Raw genomic sequence first — 24,324 nt, forward strand, 5'->3', positions numbered from 1 at the left:
ACCGAAGCTACATTAGTCTCTGAGGGTGGGGTGAATTTAGCCACACTGGCTGCCTGGCCCCCTAACATGCAAAAATACAGGCAGCAGCTCTTAATTAATGGGACAAGTGTAGAAGGCCTGAGGGATACAGGTGCCAGTGTCACCATGGTGACAGAGAAACCGGTTTCCCCTGGTCAATACCTGGCTGGACAAACTTATCCAGTCACCAACGCTGACAATCAGACTAAAGTACATCCCATGGCTATGGTAACTTTAGAGTGGGGGGGGGTCAATGGCCTGAGACAGGTGGTGGTCTCCTCAAATATCCCTGTAGACTGTTTGCTTGGAAATGACCTGGAGTCCTCGGCATGGGCTGAGGTAGAACTGAAAACCCATGCAGCCATGCTGGGTATCCCTGAACTGGTGTGTGTCAAGGCAAGGGCACAGTGCAAGGCTCAGGGTGAAAAAGTAGTGTTGGAGCCTGGAAAAAGAGCCCAACCTACCAAGAGAAAAGGAAAGACAACTGGGGAACCAGTTGCAACACAACAACAAAAAGAGAACCTCTCTTCTCAGGAAGAAGTTCTGCCCTCTGAGGGAACTGAGCCTATGGAGTTAGGACCTTATCAGGTTGAGCTCTTAGGCCCAGGGGGACCCTCAAGGGAGCAGTTGTGTAAGGGGCAAGAAACCTGTCCCTCTCTTGAAGGCCTTAGGCCTTAGGTAGCAAGCTGCTGAAGAGTCCAATGGAAAGAAAACAGGAACACATAGGGTCTATTGGGAAGATGGACTCCTTTACACTGAGGCAAGAGATCCCAAACCTGGTGCCACTAGGAGAGTGGTAGTGCCTCAGGAGTTTAGGGAGTTCATACTGACCTTAGCCCATGATATTCCTCTTGCTGGGCATTTGGGACAGACCAAGACGTGGGAGAGATTAGTCAACCACTTCTATTGGCCCAACATGTCCCAGAAGGTCAAGGAGTTTTGTGTCTCCTGTGCCACCTGTCAAGCCAGTGGTAAGACAGGTGGGCACCCAAAGGCCCCCCTCATTCCACTTCCAGTGGTGGGGGTCCCCTTTGAAAGAGTGGGTGTGGACATAGTGGGTCCACTTGAACCTCCCACAGCCTCAGGGAACCTATACATACTAGTAGTAGTGGATCATGCTGCTAGATACCCTGAGCAATTCCCCTTAGGTCGACTACTGCCCCTGCAGTAGCCAAGGCCCTCATTGGTATTTTTACCAGAGTGGGTTTTCCTAAGGAGGTGGTGTCTGACAGAGGTACCAACTTCATGTCAGCATACCTGAAACACATGTGGAATGAGTGTGGTGTTACTTACAAATTCACCACACCATACCATCCACAAACCAATGGTCTTGTTGAGAGATTCAACAAAACATTGAAAGGCATGATCATGGGGCTCCCTGAAAAACTCAAAAGGAGATGGGATGTCCTCTTGCCATGTCTGCTTTTCGCTTACAGAGAGGTGCCTCACAAGGGAGTAGGGTTTTCCCCCTTTGAACTTCTGTTTGGCCACCCTGTAAGGGGACCACTAGCTCTTGTGAAAGAAGGCTGGGAGAGACCTCTTCATGAGCCTAAGCAAGACATAGTGGACTATGTACTTGGCCTACGTTCAAGGATGGCAGAGTACATGGAAAAGGCAAGCAAAAACCTTGAGGCCAGCCAACAGCTCCAGAAGTTTTGGTATGACCAAAAGGCTGCAATGGTTGAATTTCAACCAGGGCAGAAAGTCTGGGTTTTGGAGCCTGTGGCTCCCAGGGCACTTCAGGACAGATGGAGTGGCCCTTACCCAGTGCTAGAGAAGAAGACTCAGGTCCCCTACCTGGTGGACCTAGGCACTAGCAGGACCCCCAAGAGGGTGATCCATGTGAACCGCCTTAAGCTCTTCCATGACAGGGCTGATGTGAATCTGTTGATGGTAACAGATGAGGACCAGGAAGCTGAGAGTGAGCCTCTCCCTGATCTCCTCTCCTTAGACCCTAAAGATGGTTCAGTAGATGGAGTGATCTACTCAGACACCCTCTCTGGCCAACAGCAATCTGACTGCAGGAAGGTCCTGCAACAGTTTTCTGAGCTCTTTTCCCTAACCCCTGGTCAGACACACCTGTGTACCCATGATGTGGACACAGGAGACAGCATGCCTGTCAAAAACAAAATATTCAGACAGTCTGACCAAGTTAAGGAAAGCATCAAGGTGGAAGTCCACAAGATGCTGGAATTGGGAGTCATTGAGCACTCTGACAGCCCCTGGGCTAGCCCAGTGGTCTTAGTCCCCAAACCTCACACCAAAGATGGAAAGAGAGAGATGAGGTTCTGTGTGGACTACAGAGGACTTAATTCTGTCACCAAGACAGATGCCCATCCCATTCCAAGGGCTGATGAACTGATTGACAAATTAGGTGCTGACAAATTCTTAAGTACCGTTGACTTAACAGCAGGGTACTGGCAATTCAAAATGGTACCAGGAGCAAAAGAAAAGACAGCATTCTCCACACCTGATGGGCATTATCAGTTTACTGTTATGCCCTTTGGTTTAAAGAATGACCCTGCCACCTTCCAAAGGTTGGTGAATCAAGTCCTTGCTGGTTTGGAGTCCTTTAGTGCAGCTTATCTTGACGATATTGCTGTCTTTAGCTCCAGCTGGCAGGATCACCTGGTCCACCTGAAGAAGGTTTTGAAGGCTCTGCAATCAGCAGGCCTCTCTATCAAGGCATCCAAATGCCAGATAGGGCAGGGAACTGTGGTTTACTTGGGACACCTTATAGGTGGAGGCCAGGTTCAGCCACTCCAGCCTAAGATCCAGACTATTCTGGACTGGGCAGCTCCAAAAACCCAGACTCAAGTCAGGGCATTCCTTGGCTTGACTGGGTACTACAGGAGGTTTGTGAAGAGATATGGATCTATAGTGACAGCACTCACAGAACTTACCTCCAAGAAAATGCCCAAGAAAGTAAACTGGACTGTAGAATGCCAACAGGCCTTTGGCACCCTGAAACAAGCAATGTGCACAGCACCAGTTCTAAAAGCTCCAGATTACTCCAAGCAGTTCATTGTGCAGACAGATGCCTCTGAACATGGGATAGGGGCAGTTTTGTCCCAAACAAATGATGATGGCCTTGACCAGCCTGTTGCTTTCATTAGCAGGAGGTTACTCCCCAGGGAGCAGCGTTGGAGTGCCATTGAGAGGGAGGCCTTTGCTTTGGTTTGGTCCCTGAAGAAGCTGAGACCATACCTCTTTGGTACTCACTTTGTAGTTCAAACTGACCACAGACCTCTCAGATGGCTGATGCAAATGAAAGGTGAAAATCCAAAACTGTTGAGGTGGTCCATCTCCCTACAGGAAATGGACTTTATAGTGGAACACAGAGCTGGGAGTGCCCATGCCAATGCAGATGGCCTTTCCAGGTTCTTCCACTTAGAAAATGAAGACTCTCTTGGGAAAGGTTAGTCTCATCCTCTTTCGTTTGGGGGGGGTTGTGTAAGGAAATGCCTCCTTGGCATGGTTACCCCCTGACTTTTTGCCTTTGCTGATGCTAAGTTTTGAATTGAAAGTGTGCTGAGGCCTGCTAACCAGGCCCCAGCACCAGTGTTCTTTCCCTAACCTGTACTTTTGTTTCCACAATTGGCACACCCTGGCATCCAGGTAAGTCCCTTGTAACTGGTACCCCTGGTACCAAGGTCCCTGATGCCAGGGAAGGTCTCTAAGGGATGCAGCATGTCTTATGCCACCCTGGGGACCCCTCACTCAGCACAGACACACTGCTTGCCAGCTTGTGTGTGCTAGTGCGGACAAAACGAGTAAGTCGACATGGCACTCCCCTCAGGGTGCCATGCCAACCTCACACTGCCTATGCAGTATAGATAAGTCATCCCTCTAGCAGGCCTTACAGCCCTAAGGCAGGGTGCACTATACCATAGGTGAGGGCACAAGTGCATGAGCACTGTGCCCCTACAGTGTCTAAGCAAAACCTTAGACATTGTAAGTGCAGGGTAGCCATAAGAGTATATGGTCTGGGAGTCTGTCATGCACAAACTCCACAGCACCATAATGGCTACACTGAAAACTGGGAAGTTTGGTATCAAACTTCTCAGCACAATAAATGCACACTGATGCCAGTGTACATTTTATTGTAACATACACCCCAGAGGGCACCTTAGAGGTGCCCCCTGAAACCTTAACCGACTATCCGTGTAGGCTGACTAGTTCTAGCAGCCTGCCACACACCAGACATGTTGCTGGCCACATGGGGAGAGTGCCTTTGTCACTCTGTGGCTAGTAACAAAGCCTGTACTGGGTGGAGGTGCTTCACACCTCCCCCTGCAGGAACTGTAACACCTGGCGGTGAGCCTCAAAGGCTCACCCCCTTTGTTACAGCACCCCAGGGCACTCCAGCTAGTGGAGTTGCCCGCCCCCTCCGGCCACGGCCCCACTTTTGGCGGCAAGGCCGGGGGAGATAATGAGAAAAACAAGGAGGAGTCACTGGCCAGTCAGGACAGCCCCTAAGGTGTCCTGAGCTGAGGTGACTCTAACTTTTAGAAATCCTCCATCTTGCAGATGGAGGATTCCCCCAATAGGATTAGGGATGTGCCCCCCTCCCCTCAGGGAGGAGGCACAAAGAGGGTGTACCCACCCTCAGGGCTAGTAGCCTTTGGCTACTAACCCCCCAGACCTAAACACGCCCTTAAATTTAGTATTTAAGGGCTCCCCAGAACCTAGGAACTCAGATTCCTGCAACCTAAGAAGAAGAGGACTGCTAAGCTGAAAAACCCTGCAGAGAAGATGGATACACCAACTGCTTTGGCCCCAGCTCTACCGGCCTGTCTCCCCACTTCTTAAGACACTGCTCCAGCAACGCTTTCCCCAGGGACCAGCGACCTCTGAATCCTCAGAGGACTGCCCTGCATCTAGAAGGACCAAGAACTCCCGAGGACAGCGGCTCTGTTAAAGACTGAAACTTTGCAACAAAGAAGCAACTTTGAAACAACTCATGTTTTCCGCCGGAAGCGTGAGACTTGGCACTCTGCACCCGACACCCCCGGCTCGACTTATGGAGAACAAACACTTCAGGGAGGACTACCCGGCGACTGCGATACCGTGAGTAGCCAGAGTTGCCCCCCCTGAACCCCCACAGCGACGCCTGCAGAGGGAATCCCGAGGCTCCCCTGACCGCGACTGCCTGCTTCTAAGAACCCGACGCCTGGTAGGGACACTGCACCCGCAGCCCCCAGGACCTGAAGGATCCGACCTCCAGTGTAGGAGCGACCCCCAGGTGGCCCTCTCCCTTGCCCAGGTGGTGGCTACTCCGAGGAGCCCCCCCCCTTGCCTGCCTGCATCGCTGAAGAGACCCCTTGGTCTCCCATTGCTTTCTATTACAAACCCGACGCTTGTTTGCACACTGCACCCGGCTGCCCCCGTGCCGCTGAGGGTGTACTTTCTGTGTGGACTTGTGTCCCCCCCCGGTGTCCTACAAAATACCCCTGGTCTGCCCTCCGAAGACGCGGGTACCTACCTGCTGGCAGACTGGAACCGGGGCACCACCTTCTTCATTGAAGCCTATGCGTTTTGGGCACCACTTTGACCTCTGCACCTGACCGGCCCTGAGCTGCTGGTGTGGTAACTTTGGGGTTGCTCTGAACCCCCAACGGTGGGCTACCTTGGACCCAAACTTGAACCCGTAGGTGGTTTACTTACCTGCAAAAACTAACAAACTCTTACTCCCCCCAGGAACTGTTGAAAATTGCACTGTCTAGTTTTAAAATAGTTATATGACATTTATGTGAAAACTGTATATGCTATTTTGCTAATTCAAAGTTCCTAAAGTACCTACCTGCAATACCTTTAATTTGAAGTATTACATGTAAATCTTGAACCTGTGGTTCTTAAAATAAACTAAGAAAATATATTTTTCTATACAAAAACCTATTGGCCTGGAATTGTCTTTCAGTGTGTGTTCCTCATTTATTGCCTGTGTATGTACAACAAATGCTTAACACTACTCCTTTGATAAGCCTACTGCTCGACCACACTACCACAAAATAGAGCATTAGTATTATCTCTTTTTGCCTCTATCTTACCTCTAAGGGGAACCCTTGGACTCTGTGCATACTATTCCTTACTTTGAAATAGTGCATACAGAGCCAACTTCCTACACTGTGGCCTTGCACTCCCCAGGACAGAGCAATGTGCATGTAGCCCCCTCCAGGACCAGTGGCATTGTACCATCTTCCGGCTGAGGTGCCCCCCCCATTCCCTGTCCCCCTGAGGTGCCTGTGTATTTTCGACCTAATGTCCCTGCAGTGTTCTCTCTGCAAACCTCCAACTTTGCTGGAAATCACACATTTTTCCCACGTTTTTGTGATGGAACCTTCCAGGAATCTGCAGGAATCCACAAAATTCCTACCACCCAGCATTGTTTCATCTATACAGCTAAGAATTATGCTGCACTTGTCAGCCTAAAAATGTTTTTTCGAAACTGCCCTTTTGGACCCCTTTGTTCCCCCTCAATATCGACATGTTTTTGGCTCTTCCCTTTCACAAGCACTTGGCCCACCTACACAAATGAGGTATCATTTTTACCGGGAGACTGAGGGGAACATTGGGTGCTATGAAATGTATCCCAGTGCGGTGATCCCACCCAAAAATGTGGGAAAGATTAGATTTGTTAGCTAAATTTGAGGTTTGCTGAGGATTCTGGGTAAGAAAACATTGGGGGATCCATGCAAGTCACACCTCACTGGACTCCCTCGGGTGTCTAGTTTTCAGAAATGTCTGGGTTTGGTAGCTTTCCCTAGAAGGCTGCTGAGTCCGGGACCAAAAACGCAGGTGCCCCCCTGCAAAAACAGGTAGTTTTCTATTTGATAATTTTGATGTGTCCAGATAGTGTTTTTGGGCATTTCCTTTCATGGGCGCTAGGCCTACCCACACAATCGAGGTACCATTTTTATCGGGAGACTTAGGGGAACGCTGGGTGGAAGGACATTTGTGGTTTCTCTCAGATTCCAGAACTTTCTGTCACCAAAATGAGAGGAAAAAGTGTTTTTTTGGTCAAGTTTTGAGGTTTGCAAAGGATTCTGGGTAACAGAACCTGCTCAGAGCCCCACAAGTCACCCCATCTTGGATTCCCCTAGGTCTCTAGTTTTCAAAAATGCACAGGTTTGGTAGGTTTTCCTAGGTGCCGGCTGAGCTAGAGGCCAAAATCTACAGGTAGGCACTTTGCAAAAAACACCTGTTTTCTTTAAAAAAAATGTGATGTGTCCACGTTGCGTTTTGGTGCATTTCCTGTCGCGGGCGCTAGGCCTACCCACACAAGTGCAGTACCATTTTTATCGGGAGACTTGGGGGAATAGCAAAACAAGTGTTATTGCCCCTTGTCTTTCTCTACATTTTTTCCTTCTAAATGTAAGGCAGTGTGTAAAAAAGACATCTATTTAAGAAATGCCCTGTAATTCACATGCTAGTATGGGCACCCCGCAATTCAGAGATGTGCAAATAACCACTGCTTCTCAACACCTTATCTTGTGGCCATTTTGGAAATACAAAGGTTTTCTTGATACCAATTTTCACTTTTTATATTTCAACAAATGAATTGCTGTATACCCGGTATAGAATAAAAACCCATTGCAAGGTGCAGCTCATTTATTGGCTCTGGGTACCTAGAGTTCTTGATGAACCTACAAGCCCTATATATCCCCGCAACCAGAAGAGTCCAGCTGATGTAACGGTGTATTGCTTTAAAAAATCTGACATCACAGGAAAAAGTTACAGAGTAAAACGTGGAGAAAAATGGCTGTTTTTTTCACCTCAATTTCAATATTGTTTTATTTCATCTGTTATTTTCTGTAGGAACCACTTGTAGGATCTACCCAAATGACCCCTTGCTGAATTCAGAATTTTGTCTACTTTTCAGAAATGTTTAGCTTTCTCGGATCCTGTGTTGGTTTCTCACCCATTCTGGTCACTAACTGGAAGGAGACTGAAAGCACAAAAAATAGTAAAAATGGGGTATGTCCCAGTAAAATGTCAAAATAGTATTGAAAAATTGGGTTTTCCAATTCAAGTCTGCCTGTTCCTGAAAGCTGGGAAGATGCTGATCTTGCCACCGCAAACCCTCTGTTGATGCCATTTTCAGGGAAAAAACCACGAGCTGCCTTCTGCAGCCCTTTTTCCCATTTAAAAAAATAAATCACTGTATTTTTGCTAATTTCTTGGTCTCCTTCAGGGGAACCCACAAAGTCTGGGTACCTCTAGAATCCCTAGGATGTTGGAAAAAAAGGACGCAAATTTGGTGGGTAGCTTATGTGAACAAAAGGTTATGAGGGCCTAAGCGCGAACTGCCCCAAATAGCCAAAAAAAGGCTCGGCACAGGAGTGGGAAAAGGTCTGGCAGCGAAGGGGTTAACTATGTAGTCCGTTCCACTCTGATAAGATTCCCAGTTACGCTTCTTAGGATGCATCCATTCTGCCCCAGCCCCCCTCCCACAACAAACATGAAATATGAGTAACGATAATAATGCTTGGTGAGAGAGTACGAGACAAAGAAGTGGTAAATGACTGTAGAGGAGGTGGAGTTCCGTATTTAAGAACTCAAAAGAAAGTGCAAACGGTAAATCTCAGTAGCCGGAAACAGACTCCCAAGAGGTCGTATTTGCGCGCCGATGGACCAAGGATGCTGCCCCTGATACTGATCCTGGGCCTTTGCCTCACCCTTCCAGCAGCGCATGGAAAAATCTTTGAGCGGTGTGAGCTGGCAAGCATCATGAAGAGGATGGAGCTCGATGGATACACAGGATACAGCCTTCCAAACTGTAAGTATCGTCCGCATGGCTCGCAGTCAGACCTGTCGTGCTGCAAAAATGCCACTAGGAGACCCCCCAGCCTTTAAAATTGGTTGGGTTGCAGAAATTTCAATATAGGAGTGATTTGTTCTGAGAAACGTTTACGATACTGCAGTTGTTTCAGTAAAGAGAAGTTGTTCCTCTTTGTTTTTAATTTTCCATTTCCTCAATTCCTTATACATGCTTTAACTGCACGGTGTGAATAGGACATTTAGGATTTTTTTCTTTACATCTAACAGTAAAGCAGGTTATGTTTGAGGTCCAGCGGGGATCCTGTGGCATAACTCGTAATTATATTGTGTGCTTTTGTCATCACAGAGTCTGTGAGAGCGACTCTAGCGTTATTGTTAAGTGCAGTTAATACCGGAAGAGCTTTTATAATGATAATAATAATATTTTATGTAAGATTGTGCCATCAAAAAGACTGCTTGGTGTGCCTCCCCCCACTACAATTCCGTATTTAAATTTGCTCGTCGATGGTTGTACTACTGAATATATATTGACCAATTACTCCCCCTTCCTCTCATTAACAGGGACTTGGCGCTATGCAATGCAAATCCATTTTTAGATACCGCTTTTTTAACAGAATTTTATAGTTTTCAACATATTCAATCGTTGACTGTGTGATTAAACCAATTATTGCGACATAGAAGGCATATGGTGTACCAGTGCTATTATATCATTCGGAATACGTTGGAAAACTCGAGTATTCACAGACCAGTCAGTTTTCAGTGTTTAATTATGATTCAAACCCCACACAGTTAGTTATGAAACATTCACTCCCTTCATCCCCACCCCAACCAACCCCTCCCAGTTTGTACAGGAATAGTTTGACAAAAGCCGTTCCTGGGTTAAGGGGCGCCGTCATACAGGCTTGTGCAACCAACCCTAAGCTTTCAGCGCCCATCTCATACATTCATCTGGTTACTAGTCGTCTCCCAGGGTTTGATCTATAAGTATGGAGTTATCAGGGGAATCAGTGACTGTATGCACTGTATGCACATGCATTTCACCAGAGTGTCCCAAGCTCTGGCCTTATCCACCGTGGTGCCCCCCTTCTCATCTCCAGGAATATGATTGCATCTTCATATCCCGCCCATAGCAGTAGGGTCTCTCTCTACTTATGGATTTGGGGGCTAATAGTGGCCTTCCATTTTAATGTTATCTCACGTTTTGCCAATATCAGGGCAAGATCTATGAATTTGTGTTTAGTGGGATGATGGAAGTCTCCCAGTACACATGCTAGTGGACTTCACAGCCACATCCGTTCTGTCACTTCATTTATGCAGGCCACCACCCTGTCCCAGAAGTCACAGAGAGCAGGGCAGTCCCACACCATATGGACCATTTCTGAACCTCTATCTCGACATCTAGGGTATGCCACATCGATCGCGCTGAATTAATTTTCCCTGGAGTTAGGTATGATCTATGTAGAAAATAAAAGTTGATTAACTTAAATCTAGCATTTTGTGAAACCTTATATGAATGATTCAATATTGTGGACCAGCTTGAATCGGAGATAGGGATCCCTAGATCTTCCTCCCACTTCCGTTGTAGGTCTCCTAGGGGCAAGTTGATATCTGCTCCTATCACTTGGTAGAGGAGGCTGACCGCTCTACTCCTACCGGTCATGGTCCAGGGGACTTAACTGCTGAAATGGGCAGGGGCTTCCAATAGTGCGGTGCACCAGTGGCCTCTAATGGTTGCCACTACTGCTCGATGGAGCAAGATCTGTCCCCAGGGTAATTCATATTGGTTGGATAGCGATTCGGAAGGGTATCACCCTAGTACTCGTCTCCTACTCTGGTAATTCCCAGCTCCACCCAGTCATAAATCCTCTATAATGCTCCATTGTCACTCTTCGTGGCCAGGCATTGTACTGGCGAATAAGGTCAGTGGAACTGAGTATGCTGCAAGCAGCGCCACCAGGAATGTCTTACAGTGTGTATTTCCCAGAGCACCCCAGCATAAGGTGTGTGGGGATCAAGAGGAGTTGGGAGAGCAGCAAAAGTTCAGGCGTGCCAATCAGCACAACCTGTGGGGGATGTATGTGAGTGTCTAGCCACTAGTTGAACCATGGAACCTGGGCAGCCAGGTGATATGCTTTGAAATCAGGTGCCGCCGGGGTGTTGTCTGAGGTGGTCCTTCACAGCTTCGCTAATGCCAACCGGTGTCTCCCCGCTCCCCAGATCAGTTCCTCCAACATGTGTCCATTTCAGCGAACATTTTGCGGAGGATAACAAGGGGCAGTGTAGTGAAAAAATGAAGTAGGTGGGGGAGAGTCCCCATATTTGACATTGATATTCGACCTATATTGGAGTGTAACACTCTAATCACTGCACCTATGTTGCCATCTAGGACATTTCACCTGTCAAGATACATTCTAACTCCTAAATACTTCATGCAGGAGACTTCCCATGACAATCCTTGCAATTTGTGCAGGATAGGCATGTTGTGCGTAAGTGGAACAATTAGTGACTTCTGCCAGTTAATGCAGAGACTTGAATGGGTTCCAAATTGCCTCAGCAAGGAAATCGCCCCAGATGGGTCCACATTTTGTTTTTCAAAAAGAGGAGCAAATTGTCTACATAGAGAGCTTTTTTATGGGACAGTCCAGTCCAGAGTAGAGGTTCCCCATTCATGCTCCCCTGGCCAGTGGCTCGATCACAATTGCGAACAGTAGTGGGGAGAGAGGACAACCCTGCCCTGTGCCCCTGACTACTGAATACTTGTGCGATATCACCTCTCCGCTTCGTACCCATGCAGTATGGTTGGTATATAGCAACTGGCTGAAAGCCCCACCTAGCCCCATTCTATCCAGTACTCAGTATAAGTAGTCCCACCGGAGCCATAAAATGACTTCTTGATGTCAATCAGTACAATCACTGCTCCAGCCTCCTCCGATGGGTGTGTCTCCATGATCAATAATAATCGATGGACATTTAAGGCTGTATTGTGCCCAGCTTTGAAGCCACACTGATCAGTAAGTGTGCACATATGTGGGAGAAGGCAAGTGGCCAAGATGCACCTCAATATCTTGAAGTCCATATTTAATAATGATAACAGTCAATAGGAACACACATACTGAGGGGACCTGCCCAGCTTTAAAATGGGATCACTAGCTCCTCCCTGATTGTAGGTGGAAGTCTACCAGCTGTATGGATCTCTTGGAGGGTGATGAGACCTTCTTCAGGGTTTCTAAGACGCTAATCTGGACTCAGAGGATGCTCTCTGTGCCAATCTAACACTATCATGATCAGGTTGTGATCAGATATTGTGCAAAGGAGATATTTCTCATGACTTACGTTTCCCTGTACCTCAGGGGAACACAGAAAGGTGTCCAACCGGACATGTAAATCATGCATCCCTGAGATGAAAGAATAGTCTTGCTGTCCAGGGTGCAGCTGCCTCCAGGAGTCTACAAGGCCCCACCTCTGTTGCCAATCTCTAAAGACCCTAGCTATTCGGAGCACTGGGGAGTTGGCCAGAGGTGGGTGGGTGTGGTCCATGACTGGGTCGGCCATGTTATTGTAGACCCGGCCCCATGGGAGAGGTTGGATTAGGTGTAGAGCCAGATTTCCAGATAAGTCTGCAAAGAACCCTCCTGTTCGTGTTGGGCACATAGATCCCCACTATGGTCAGGTCATGCCTGGCTAATCTGGCAGATATTGATCCTTCCAGGTCTGGGTGGGGAGATGCTTTTTAGCTGGGTGGGGAGGTGAAAACGTTTTTCATGCTATCATGTGCAACTCTACAGAGAGCTGGAAATAACATGGCGTATTTAATACCCAACTTACGAAGTCGCTTTTTATCTTCATTGAAGGATGCATGTTGTAACTGCATGTCCCCAGTGAAGTTGGGAAATATCATCACTTTTCTATTTTCAACCTTTATTTCCCCTTTGTTTCGGGCCTGAGTGAGGATGTGATCCCGATCTTTAAAATGAAGAACCTTGGCAACTACATATCTGGGGCCTGCTCTGTGCTACGTAGGCCGTGCAGGCACCCAGTGTATGTGTTCAAGAATGAAGAAATGGGAGAGGCTCTTTGGAGCTATTTCAATGCAGAACCATGTTTCCAGGTACAAGGTCATTTCTGCGCTTGGCCCCTCAATGCATTCAGGTAGTCCAGTTATGTGTATATTGCTCCTTCTGGCCCTATGTCTTCTGCTCGTATTTCTAAAGTCTTTACATGATGTTCCATTGTGGCCATTGTCTCTCACAGGGTAGGGTCTTCCGGTTGTACATCTCCTATTATGTGCTCCGCAGTAGTTACTCATTCTATCAGCCGTTTCTGGTCATCCCTCAGGAGGCCCAAGGTGTCTATCTTGAGTTTGAGCGCCTCACATGATGCCACGGTAGTGTGCAATATTGTGTTTAGTGTTGCTCCCATTTGCTTGTCTTGGGCACCATGGTCACTTCGTCCGATACATAGGGGATAGGTTCTTGGGAACGGGCTGGGTCGTTCGATTCCTTTGACCTTGTATGTGTACCTGTGGTGACGCTGGCCCTCCAGGTAGTGGGCTCCAGTGCTGCATGCAGAGCATTATCTTTCGGGGGGTTCCACTCCAACACACCCTGCAATCCACCAGGGGGAAGACCTCCCAGTGTATGCTGTAGCTTCCATTCCTTGGTTCTGGGTCAAAGGGAGAGTTGCCATTTAGAGGCAGCGCAATACAGCATGTGTAGCAAGGGTCTCCCCGCACTATTTCTATCACCCACAACGCTCAGTTCACAGCACTGCAGGTTATTCCTTTGGGGCCGAGGAAGTGGAAAATCACCGGAAGGCCCCCTGTATCATTAACTTTCAGGCTTCGTACTTCTATGGCATGAAAATACAGTCATGTGGATACAAAAAGGTGGGGGGGGGTCTCAGGTGCACGGTAGTGAGCACACTTTATGTATTAGCCCTCGCCCCGGTGGTTGTTTAGATTAATATGCTCCACATATCTCCACAAAGCTTAGAGCTTTAAGGGGTTCTGCACCACACCGATCAACTCCTGAAGTGTGGCAAAGGGGGAGCCCGACCTGAAGCAATGTAGCCTCCCTCATGCCAGTGTTCCATCTTACAGCTCCAATCTCCTCCAACAAGGTGTGCCACAAGTTCTGGGGGGCCACCGGTCCCTCCGTCGAGGTGCTCGGTTGTAGCTGGGAGTCTCCCTTTCGCCCCACAGCTGTTGCGGTCATGGTGCCAGGTGTTCATTGGTTACGGAGCCACTAATCATGTGTCTTTGTCTGCTCGCCTTGCACACAGGAGGGAGGCTCGAGCAGCAGTGCGCAGCCTCCCTCGGTCGTACGGCGCAGATTGCTTTCACTGCAGGGGAGAGGACCTCGCATTCCGGTCACTATGTTTCCCAGGCGCACCAATTCACTTACTTGGATCTCGTAGTCTGGGCCCTCTCAGGGACCCTGCCAATTCCTCAAGGCCACCCCCACCCGGTTATCCTGCTCCTGCGCTCTTCGTGTGTCTCGGGGGAGTCTCGGGGGGCTCACTGCAGCCGGCACCGCTCCTGAGGTCCCACTTGTGGGATCGGGCTGCTTCAGTTCTGCTGACATTCAGAAAGCGCGGTTAGGGCAGTGCTGCTCTGCCATTTTGTTCAGCAGCCATGGCCATTTAAATTTGCTCTGGTTCAGCATGGACTTCGCGGCCGCAGGTCAGGGGACTCCTAGGGGTCACTTCTAGGTGTTTCTCAAGGGCTCAGATCAGCTGGGTGACTCAGGATGGCATAGCATGGTGAAGCTCGGCCGGAGCACCATAGTTGAACGTCCTACTTCATTAGCGTTAGTCTACACCCTTCGATTTGTCTAAGCAAAAACCTTCCAGGCAAAAGTGGATCAATGCTGCACAGTTACTGGTAAAAGCTGCTAAAGGAGGGTAAACTATTTGCAGAGGAACAGACTGGGCAACTGATGTGCTCTGAGGAGTTCACTATGAAGGGTTCTCTAAGGAGGTCACCGTGAGTGGCCCAAGAGTGACACAGAAGCAGACCTCAAAATATATGTGCAGGATCTGTTCGTGGATGTCATTTAAGGGCCCCTAGGAATCGCTACTGCAACCCCTGGCTTGCTCCTTGCGACTCCTAGCACTGTTGTTGCGACCGCTGCCCACAGAGGTAGCAAAATCAGTTTCATTAACACAGTGGCTGCTCATCCGTCAGTTAGGCTTCCACTCTCTTTGTTTTTCTCTCAATTTTTTAGTACACTTATAGTGAATGATGTTTCATTTTCACTATTAGTGTAATTAAATAATGGAGTACAATTAGCTGGAAACATAACCTTCCTTGGCAGCTGTGGTAAGCAAAAATGATTTTTAATGTATGTTGTGTGCTTCCTTCAGTGTGATTGTGTGTTTACATGAGAGAGAGTGTGTGTATGTTTTTATGTGAAGCATGTGTGTGTGAGTGAAATTGATGTTAAAGGGCATGTGATGTCACTTCTGCCACCCCTGGCAGTTTGGTGAATTGACTTTCATGAATCTGTGTAGTTACCTTTACTTTTTACATCCTGACACTTTCCCTTTAAAAAAGTAAAAAAAATATATAGATATCCTGCTGCATGGTGACAATGGCCCTCATTATGAGTTTGGTGGGTGGCAGAGGCCGCCCTCCAAACTCAAACCGTCGAGAGTCCGTCTGAGCGTTCAAAACACCTTTGGCCCTATTTGGAGTTCACCGCAGGGCCAGCATGCAGAAACAGTGTTTCCGTCCGCCGGCCCTGCGGTGAACAGGGCCTTAACATTGCAGCCAGCTCGTAATCGAACCGGCGGCAATGTGGCAGTGCAGTGGGTGCAGCAGCACCTATCGCGCATTTCACTGCTATAATTCCGACACTGGAATGCTCAACGGGTCTGTGCATGGGGGCCCCTGCACTGCCCATGCCAGGTGCAGGGGCCCCCATGGTGGCACAGACACCCCCATTCCGCCAGCCTTTCCATGGTGGTGGAACTGCCAAGGAAAGGTGGGCAGTATGGGGACTCATAATTCGGAGGGCAGCGCTGCCCTGGCAGATTACATCCGCCGGGACCGCCAGGCTGCCAGCAATCAGGCGGTGTCGGCAGGCTGACCATGGCGGCTCCACCACAGTCGTAATGTGGCAGGCGGAACGCCACAACCGAAACGGTCCGACCGCCACAATGAGTCTGGCGGTCTCCAGACCGCCAGACTCATAATGAGGGCCAATATTAGAAACTACTTCCTTAGCAGTTAATTTCAGAAACTTGAGTGCTGGTACGGCACCCCTATGTATTTGTCATTCACATCATAGACCCAACCCTTTGTATTTACACACCCTTAGTTTATGTTTTTTCTCCACTGAACCATTTGGCTCAGAATCAGATTCCTCTGCACTCAGCAAAATTTAACGGAGGTCCCTGCCACAATACCACTTTAACTTTTTGGATTCCTTTTGTCTGCTTTATTTTGCTTTAGCCAATTATTTCCTCCGTTTGGTGAGCTTATGAAATAGAGCTCCAGAATTAAGCAATACATGTTGTGTCACTCTCTGGGTGAAGCAATTCAAACACAAAAAACAAATAACTTGGGGCAGCCATCCAGTGCAGCCTGTACTCTGTGGTACATTTAGTATGCGGTCTCTCTAGAAACCCCTATCTTGTATAAAATATATATTTGTAAAGAGCAAGTTCACCCTAAAGGGGTATCTTGGCACTGAACTAACAGATGTTTAGAGTTACCCAACTCCGTATGCCTCATGTTATCAACCTTGGAAGGATGATATGATAAGTGAACCCACCAGGATTCAAATCTGTGGCCATGAGATCAAAAACAGATTCCAAGAGTGGATGTATTAGTCCAGTGAGGCACCAGACCTGAAATGCTAAGTAAGGGTGCACAGATCCTAGAGGAGTCCTACTCTTTCTTTACTAGGAATGCTAATGAGAATGTAAGTACAGGGTCTCAGAGTACCATTTTGACGAATGAGATAGTGAGGCTTCACCCTTCCTAGGCCACAAGGTGTCCCCTACTGTGGACCTACACAAGTGTTGTAAGTGTTTTTTAGGGAAGATGAAAGTACCTGGTTGCAAGACTTTTTATTTCCTGGTACCAGACAACTTCTTCCAGCCAGTCCATGTTGTTCCTGTCCAAGGATGTAAGGGCCCTACAGGAACTAAAACCTCTCTGACACTAGAGACTAAGTTCAATCAAGGTCTGCTTCTCTTGGGAACTCCATTCGCAAGCTTCTCATTCTAGCCGCAGGGCTGTATATCAGTTGCCAATTGTAGAGTCTGCTTCACTGGGTGCAGGTCAAAGGGTCCAGTTCAAACTTCAGACCAGAGAACCTTGAGCTTTGCACCTGAGAGTGAAACCCAGCTTTTTCCATTGAATGCATCTGCCACAGTCACAGTATCATCAAGAGTAAGGCCTCCTCTGCTGACCACATAAGGCAGAATCACTATGGGGCCAATTCACAAAGGTAAACGTAGATGTTTGGTCTAAACTTAGTTGAAGACAGTCCTGAGTGTGGACGTAAAGATGCTTCTCATAAATGCCCTTAGTGAATTACCACGAATCGTAAACTTAGACGTTTGGTCTGAGTTTAGACCAAATTTCTAAGTTTACCTTTGTAAATTGGGCCCAATGTTTCCTGGATCCTGGGGCCCTAAAGAGCATGGATGCAACCTTTGTAGTGGCACATTGTGATCTCCACAAGCTTCCTGCTGAAGTCTCCAAAAGAGTCCGCAAGATCCATTAGGTGAGAAACTATAAGGCTGTGTAACTCCCTCTCATGTTTCTGTGTAAGGAAGGGGATTATGCAGTGATGCAGCAGATATAGTCCACCTCTAGGGACTGATTTTTGTAAACGTATCGCTGTACTATTTCATTTTTATGTTTCTCTTCACTGTTATCCATTGATTTAACATCTGGGTGTGGTCTGATAGAACATCTAGTGTGCCACAGCCTAGCAGTCTGGGGAGCATGATGTATTCTGCTAACTGCAACATTATAAAATGGGCAATGTATGCCGCGCAAAAGCTGGATGAAAGACTTCAAAATGTGATAGCTGTCACAAAATGGAACTTGAAAATGAAGTTTTTTAGAGTGTGTTGACTGAAGAATTAGGAACATTTGTTATTATTTATAACTCCATAGTTGACTAGATGGGGAATTCCGGAAGACTACTGCATGTGCTTACAGGGGCCCTTTCGGAAATTTGTACTGTTCTACACATGCAAATACAATTATAATGCAATACAGTGTTCTGCTTCGACCACTAGAGAGTTTAGCACAAGTGCATAATAGGAGTATTATGAAAGCTTGCAAAGTACAGTATGCTAGCCCATGCATTGTGAACACTAGTGCCTTGAAAGTTGTACCAACATCGTTTATGGCCCGAGACTGAAAGTGTTTGACTTATTTGTGCAATGATGGGTTTTTCTATGCGTCAACCTTAAAATGCACTGAATCCATACATGGAATCCCATACCTTTGTTAACCTTAAGGACCTGTTGCCAACTTTCCATTTTATTGCAAAGACCTTAGTTCAGCTGGGCCTGGAAGTACTATCTTGCCTTCTAGGGGTTGCACCTCACATGGATAGAATGCTCTATCAATGTGAGGAGGGATGTTCTGATGAAGCATGCTGCCTCCTGGATGGGTGAGGGCCCTTGCCCTTTAAATATCATACTTTTCCATGAGATATTGCACAAGGTTTAACTATTTTTGATTTCCTCCCAGGGCACCCAAAGTTTATGGTACTAAGTTGAAGGGTAGGATGAGCTCTGGTTCTACTTTTTCCGTCCTTCCCTCTGCTAGGGTATTGGAGTGTCAGGAACTTACATCATTTAGTTTTCCCACATTGAGGTTCCTTGCTCATTTGAAGCCACCATTCGAATCCTCACTCTCCAGCAGTACAGCTCAATTTGCCAGCAGGTTCTGGTTTGGTTTGAAAAACATGCCAGATGTGGTGCAGGGAACAGGCTAAGCTACGACCAAGATCGAATAACTAAACAATACCTTTTGTATTTTTTGTCCCACTGTTAGATGGTGACATTATGGGGTACAATAATGTACTTATTCAAATGAAGGACATTGCTTACTTGCAAAGGTCTGTTTGCTGATATAGGTATAACGGGAAAAGCCTGCACCTGTTTGTTGATATAGATTTAATGAGGAAAGCCTGCACAGCTCTCCCTTGTGCTCCACAGTTTATTAAGACGTCCCACATCAGCAAAACTCAAAATGCACCGTAAGTAGAATGCAAAAATGTGAATAACGTATTCACAATTACAGACCTTACAACTAGTGTATGATCAGTAACACCGAATCATCAATCTATAGTAATAGATGGACGATTTCCCCAAGAGAGCCATTCTAAGTGACTAGAGAAGAGTGACCTCTATTACAATATCACAAAATTAAACGTGTCAATAGGTAGATGATATAAAATGTGTTAATCTATTGCAGTAAATAATATGAACTAACTTCTTAGTGGAAAAAAATCTCTGCTTATTTCCCCAGGCACCTTTGCCATTCTCTAGAGACAGACTAAAGTATATAAATAGTGATGGATGGAATGCTGGAATGCAGCCATTGGTAATTACTTGGGGTGCTTCCCAGTCCATTATTATTTTGAAACATTATACCACCTCAGTTTAAACATAGCCATATGCAAATCATCTTTGACCCTGCACCAATGGAACCAGCCCTGATGAAAAGGCACGCTGGGTCCTCCCTTGACTGAACAGAAGCAACCTAGGGCCTGTTTTAGCCTAGTTAGGGCTCATGAGCCAGGTATAGTTTGTTTCGAGTAACACAGTGTGCATGGAACCCACTTATGTGCATATCCTTCCCACTTAAGATGACAAACCTATGTATAGAAAGAAATGATGGCTGTAATGCTTGGATTAAGCTCAACCAGTGGTAATTTCTTGGGGCTGCATCCATGTCCTGCGATATTTAGCACACAATGAACCTCAGTCAAATGCAAATCAGTCTTGAACTTGCTCCAATGGGAACAGTCCAGTCTGAACTGCCAAGCCATGTTCTCCCTGAACCGGAAAAACAACCCAGGATCGGTTTCGCCCTAGTTATGAGCTCATCAATCAGGTATCGCTTGGAACTGGTGAGACAATTTGCACCGGGCTCACTTCTCAGTATATCCATTACACTTAGGTCGACACACTAAAGAATACAAAAGAGTGATGCATGGAATTCTGGATTTAATCTCAGCCCCAGGAAGTTACTCGGCCGCATACCACTCCATTGTTATTTTGCACATCATGCCCCCTCAGCTTGGACCCGACACATGTAAATCAGTCATAACCCAGGCTGGATTGAAACTGAGGTGGCATAGTGTGCAAAATAACATGGGTGGAGAAGCGGCCCAGGTAATTAACAGTGGCTGAGTTTAATTCAAGAATTCCATCCATCACTTTCTGCATACTTTAATGTTCTTAAGACAGGGAAGCCCTCTATAAACCATGTGTCACCTGACCGCATCTCCATAATAAATATACGACTTCTTTTTTTCAGACATTTTGAACATTAATGCTTTTGTAACCTTATCGCCTGTAGGGTCAGCCCCAGATCCGACAGGGCAGGTCACAGTAGGGGCAGTCTGAAGGCTCTGGTACAGCTGACAAATGATATGTAATGTGCATAGATTCCTGGTACACGGGGGTCCTCCATTTGGACCACCTAGTTCCCTCCGTCCCCGATGCTTTTATGCCCAGACTTAAGGCTGACCTTCTGTTATTGCTTGTACTGCGATGTACTTCTTAGATACTGTTTGAAAATGAACGACGAGAATGTTAAAAAAAAAAAAAAAAGTGCTAAAAGTATTTCTTTGTAAAATTGTAAAAGTCACCCCATCTTGGATTCCCCTAGATGTCTAGTTTTCAAAAATGTGCTGGTTTGCTAGGTTTCCCCAGGTGCCGGCTGAGCTAGAGGCCAAAATCCACTGGTAGGCACTTTGTAAAAAACACCTCAGTTTTTTGTGGAAAAAATGAGATGTGTTCACGTTGTGTTTTGGGCCATTTCCTTTCGTGGGCGCTAGGCCTACCCACACAAGTGAGGTACCATTTTTATCGGGAGTCTTGGGGGAACGCTGGCTGGAAGAAAATTTGTGGCTCCTCTCAGATTCCAGAACTTTCTGTCACCAAAATGAGAGGAAAAAGTGTTTTTTTTGTCAAATTTTGAGGTTTGCAAAGGATTCTGGGTAACAGAACCTGGTCAGAGCCCCACAAGTCACACCATCTTGGATTCCCCTAGGTTTCTAGTTTTCAAAAATGCGCTGGTTTGCTAGGTTCCCCAAGGTGCCGGCTAAGCTAGAGGCCAAAATCCACAGGTAGGCACTTTGTAAAAAAACCCTCTGTTTTCTGTGAAAAAATGTGATGTGTCCATGTTGTGTTTCGGGCCATTTCTTCCTTTCGTGGGCACTAGGGCTACCAACACAAGTGAGGTACCATTTTTATCGGGAGACTTGGGGGAATGCTGGGTGGAAGGAAATTTGTGGCTCCTCTCAGATTCCAGTATTTTCTGCCACGTAAATGAGAGGAAAAAGTGTTTTTTTGGTCAAATTTTGAGGTTTGCAAAGGATTTTGGGTAACAGAACCTGGTCAGATCCCCACAAGTCACCCCATCTTGGATTCACCTAGGTGTCTAGTTTTCAAAAATGCACTGGTTTGCTAGGTTTCCCCAGGTGCTGACTGAGCTAGAGGCCAAAATCCACAGGTAGGCACTTTGCAAAAAACACCTCTGTTTTCTGTGAAAAAATGTGATGTGTCCACGTTGTGTTTAGAGCCATTTCCTTTCGTGGGCGCTAGGCCTACCCACACAAGTGCAGTACCATTTTTATCGGGAGACTTGGGGGAATACAGAATAGCAAAATAAGTGTTATTGCCCCTTGTCTTTCTCTACATTTTTTCCTTCTAAATGTAAGGTATGTGTAAAAAATATGTCTATTTGAGAAATGCCCTGTAATTCACATGCTAGTATGGGCACCCCAGAATTCAGAGATGTGCAAATAACCACTGCTTCTCAACACCTTATCTTGTGGCCATTTTGGAAATACAAAGGCTTTCTTGATACCAATTTTCACTTTTTATATTTCAGCAAATGAATTGCTGTATACCCGATATAGAATAAAATCCCATTGCAAGTTGCAGCTCATTTGTTGGCTCTGGGTACCTAGAGTTCTTGATGAACCTACAAGCCCTATATGTCCCCGCAACCAGAAGAGTCCAGCTGACGTAACAGTATATTGCTTTCAAAAATCTGACATCGCAGAAAAAAGTTACAGAGTAAAACGTGGAGAAAAATGGCTGTTTTTTTACCTCAATTTCATTATTGTTTTATTTCAGCTGTTATTTTCTGTAGGAAGCACTTGTAGGATCTACACAAATGACCCCTTGCTGAATGCAGAATTTTGTCTACTTTTCAGAAATGTTTAGCTTTCTGGCATCCAGCATTGGTTTCTCACCCATTTTGGTCACTAACTGGAAGGAGGCTGAAAGCACACAAAATAGTAAAAATGGGGTATGTCCCAGTAAAATGTCAATGGTCCAGGGGACTTAACTGCTGAAATGGGCAGGGGCTTCCAATAGTGCGGTGCCACTACCGCTCGATGGAGCAAGATCTGTCTCCAGGGTAATTCATTTTGGTTGGATAGCGATTCGGAAGGGTTTCACCCTGGTACTCATCTCCTACTCTGGTAATTCCCAGCTCCACCCAGTCATAAATCCTCTATAATGCTCCATTGTCACTCTTCGTGGCCAGGCATTGCACTGGTGAATAAGGTCAGTGGAATTGAGTATGCTGCAAGCGGCGCCACCAGGAATGTCTTACAGTGTGTATTTCCCAGAGCACCCCAGCGTAAGGTGTGTGGGGATCAAGAGGAGTTGGGAGAGCAGCAAAAGTTCAGGCACGCCAATCGGCACAACCTGTGGGGGATGTAAGTGAGTGTCTAGCCACTAGTTGAACTATGGAACCTGGGCAGCCAGGTGATATGCTTTGAAGTCAGGTGCCGCCGGGGTGTTGTCTGAGTTGGTCCTTCACAGCTTCGCTAATGCCAACCGGTGTCTCCCCGCTCCCCAGATCAGTTCCACCAACATGTGTCCATTTCAGCGAACATTTTGCGGAGGATAACAAGGGGCAGTGTAGTGAAAAAATGAAGTAGGTGGGGGAGAGTCCCCATATTTGACATTGATATTCGACCTATATTGGAGTGTAACACTCTAATCACTGCACCTATGTTGCCATCTAGGACATTTCACCTGTCAAGATACATTCTAACTCCTAAATACTTCATGCAGGAGACTTCCCATGACAATCCATGCAATTTGTGCAGGATAGGCATGTTGTGCGTAAGTGGAACAATTAGTGACTTCTGCCAGTTAATGCAGAGACTTGAATGGGTTCCAAATTGCCTCAGCAAGGAAATCGCCCCAGATGGGTCCACATTTTGTTTTTCAAAAAGAGGAGCAAATTGTCTACATAGAGAGCTTTTTTATGGGACAGTCTAGTCCAGAGTAGAGGTTCCCCATTCATGCTCCCCTGGCCAGTGGCTCGATCACAATTGCGAACAGTAGTGGGGAGAGAGGACAACCCTGCCCTGTGCCCCTGACTACTGAATACTTGTGCGATATCACCTCTCCGCTTCGTACCCATGCAGTATGGTTAGTATATAGCAACTGGCTGAAAGCCCCACCTAGCCCCATTCTATCCAGTAATCAGTATAAGTAGTCCCACCGGAGGCATAAAATGCCTTCTTGATGTCAATCAATACAATCACTGCTCCATCCTCCTCCGATGGGTGTGTCTCCATGATCAATAATAATCAACGGACATTTAAGACTGTATTGCGCCCAGCTTTGAAGCCACACTGATCAGTAAGTATTCACATATGTGGGAGAAGGCAAGTGGCCAAGATGCACCTCAATATCTTGAAGTCCATATTTAATAATGATAACAGTCAATAGTAACACACATACTGAGGGGACCTGCCCAGCTTTAAAATGGGATCACTAGCTCCTCCCTGGTTGTAGGTGGAAGTCTACCAGCTTCTCGAGCAGAGTCATATATATCAATATCAATTCTTTTAGGAACATGGTGTAGAATTGCACTGGGAACCCATCATCCCTCGAACTTTGCCCAGGCCATGGTTTTAATAGGTGTATGGATCTCTTGGAGGGTGATGAGACCTTCTTTAGGGTTTCTAAGACGCCAATCTGGACTCAGAGGATGCTCTCTGTGCCAATCTAACACTATCATGATCAGGTTGTGATCAGATATTGTGCAAAGGAGATATTTCTCATGATGTACGTGTCCCTGTACCTCAGGGGAACACAGAAAGGTGTCCAACCGGATATTTAAATCATCCATCCCTGAGAAGAAAGAATAGTCTTGCTGTCCAGGGTGCAGCTGCCTCCAGGAGTCTACAAGGCCCCACCTCTGTTGCCAATCTCTAAAGACCCTAGCTGTTCTGAGCACCGGGGAGTTGGCCAGAGGTGGGTGGGTGCGGTCAATGACTGGGTCAGCCATGT

At 46.8% G+C, this 24,324-nt stretch overlaps 1 protein-coding gene across 1 annotated transcript in view; it reads left to right on the top strand.

Annotated features, from left to right (window-relative positions):
- The first annotated feature begins 8,487 nt into the window (after window positions 1-8,487).
- LOC138288213 (lysozyme C, intestinal isozyme-like) overlaps window positions 8,488-24,324 on the top strand; it is a 132,393-nt gene continuing 116,556 nt past the window's right edge. The window contains exon 1 of the mRNA XM_069229592.1: window positions 8,488-8,797. Within this exon, the coding sequence (XP_069085693.1) occupies window positions 8,503-8,797 (295 nt within the window). The 5' untranslated portion in view covers window positions 8,488-8,502. The remainder of the gene's footprint in view (window positions 8,798-24,324) is intronic.

The sequence above is a fragment of the Pleurodeles waltl genome, chromosome 4_1 (assembly GCF_031143425.1).
Source record: "Pleurodeles waltl isolate 20211129_DDA chromosome 4_1, aPleWal1.hap1.20221129, whole genome shotgun sequence".
NCBI lineage: Eukaryota > Metazoa > Chordata > Amphibia > Caudata > Salamandridae > Pleurodeles > Pleurodeles waltl.